This window comes from Cajanus cajan, chromosome 5 (genome assembly GCF_000230855.2).
Source record: "Cajanus cajan strain Asha chromosome 5, NIPB_CcT2T_4, whole genome shotgun sequence".
Lineage (NCBI taxonomy): Eukaryota > Viridiplantae > Streptophyta > Magnoliopsida > Fabales > Fabaceae > Cajanus > Cajanus cajan.
In genome coordinates, this window is record NC_138521.1 from 11,982,466 (window position 1) to 11,983,419 (window position 954).

Here is a 954-nt window from a genome sequence, read left to right on the forward strand (position 1 = left end):
ATAAGATGCCAAACGCCGATACCAGCTCTTGGAAAAGGTGGCCCTGGGACTCATATACGCGGCTCGACGTCTTCGACAATATTTCCAAAGCCACATAGTGGTAGTCTGAACCGATTGCCCGATTGCTAAAGTACTCAGAAAACCGGAATTGGCCGGCCGAATGATGGCATGGTCAATCGAACTGTCCGAGTTCGATATACATTTCGAACCTCGGGGCACCATCAAATCACAATGCCTAGCCAATTTCTTGAATGAACTATCCCCACCAAGGCACTTTGAGGATGGCGCCTGGACCATGCGCATGGACGGATCCTCCAACTGCCAAGGCAGCGCCGGCATCATCCTCGAGAGCCCGTCCGGCATTACCTTGGAACAATCTTTGCGCTTCGGCTTCCGAGCATCCAACAATCAGGCCAAGTACGAAGCTTTGTTAGCGGGAATGAGATTGGCAGCCGAGATGGGTGTTAGAAAAATCATCTGCTGGACCGATTCAAAGGTTGTCACGGAACAAGTGAACGACAACTTCCAAGTCAAAGACCCCAACCTGCTCAAATATTACCATCTTTTCCGGGGAATGAGCAATCAATTCAAAGAGATACAAGTCAAGCACACACCGCGTGGGAATAATGAGAGAGCCGACCAGTTGGCACGGCTAGCAAGCAGTCGCAAGCTGGGATAGCTTCGGTCGACGATACACCTGGAGTTGCCCACCCCAAGTGTCATACAAGAATGCATGCCGGTAGACGAAGCTCCAAAATCATGGATGACTGACATTCTGAAATTCATTGGTAACAGCATGGAGCTGACCGATCTGATCGAGTCCAAGAAGCTGAGGACGCAAGCCGCCCGATATTCCATCGTGAGCGGGGAACTATACATAAGGGGATTTTCCACCCCCTTGTTAAGATGCCTTGACCAACAACAAGCCGATTACGTCATCCGGGAGATCCATGA

At 50.5% G+C, this 954-nt stretch overlaps 1 protein-coding gene across 1 annotated transcript; it reads left to right on the forward strand.

Moving 5' to 3' along the window:
• Positions 1-295: 295 nt before the first annotated feature.
• On the forward strand, positions 296-679 carry LOC145957839 (uncharacterized). Its single transcript, XM_083074249.1, has one exon. It carries the CDS (start codon positions 296-298, stop codon positions 677-679), a length of 384 nt encoding a protein of 127 aa, XP_082930375.1.
• Positions 680-954: the final 275 nt, after the last annotated feature.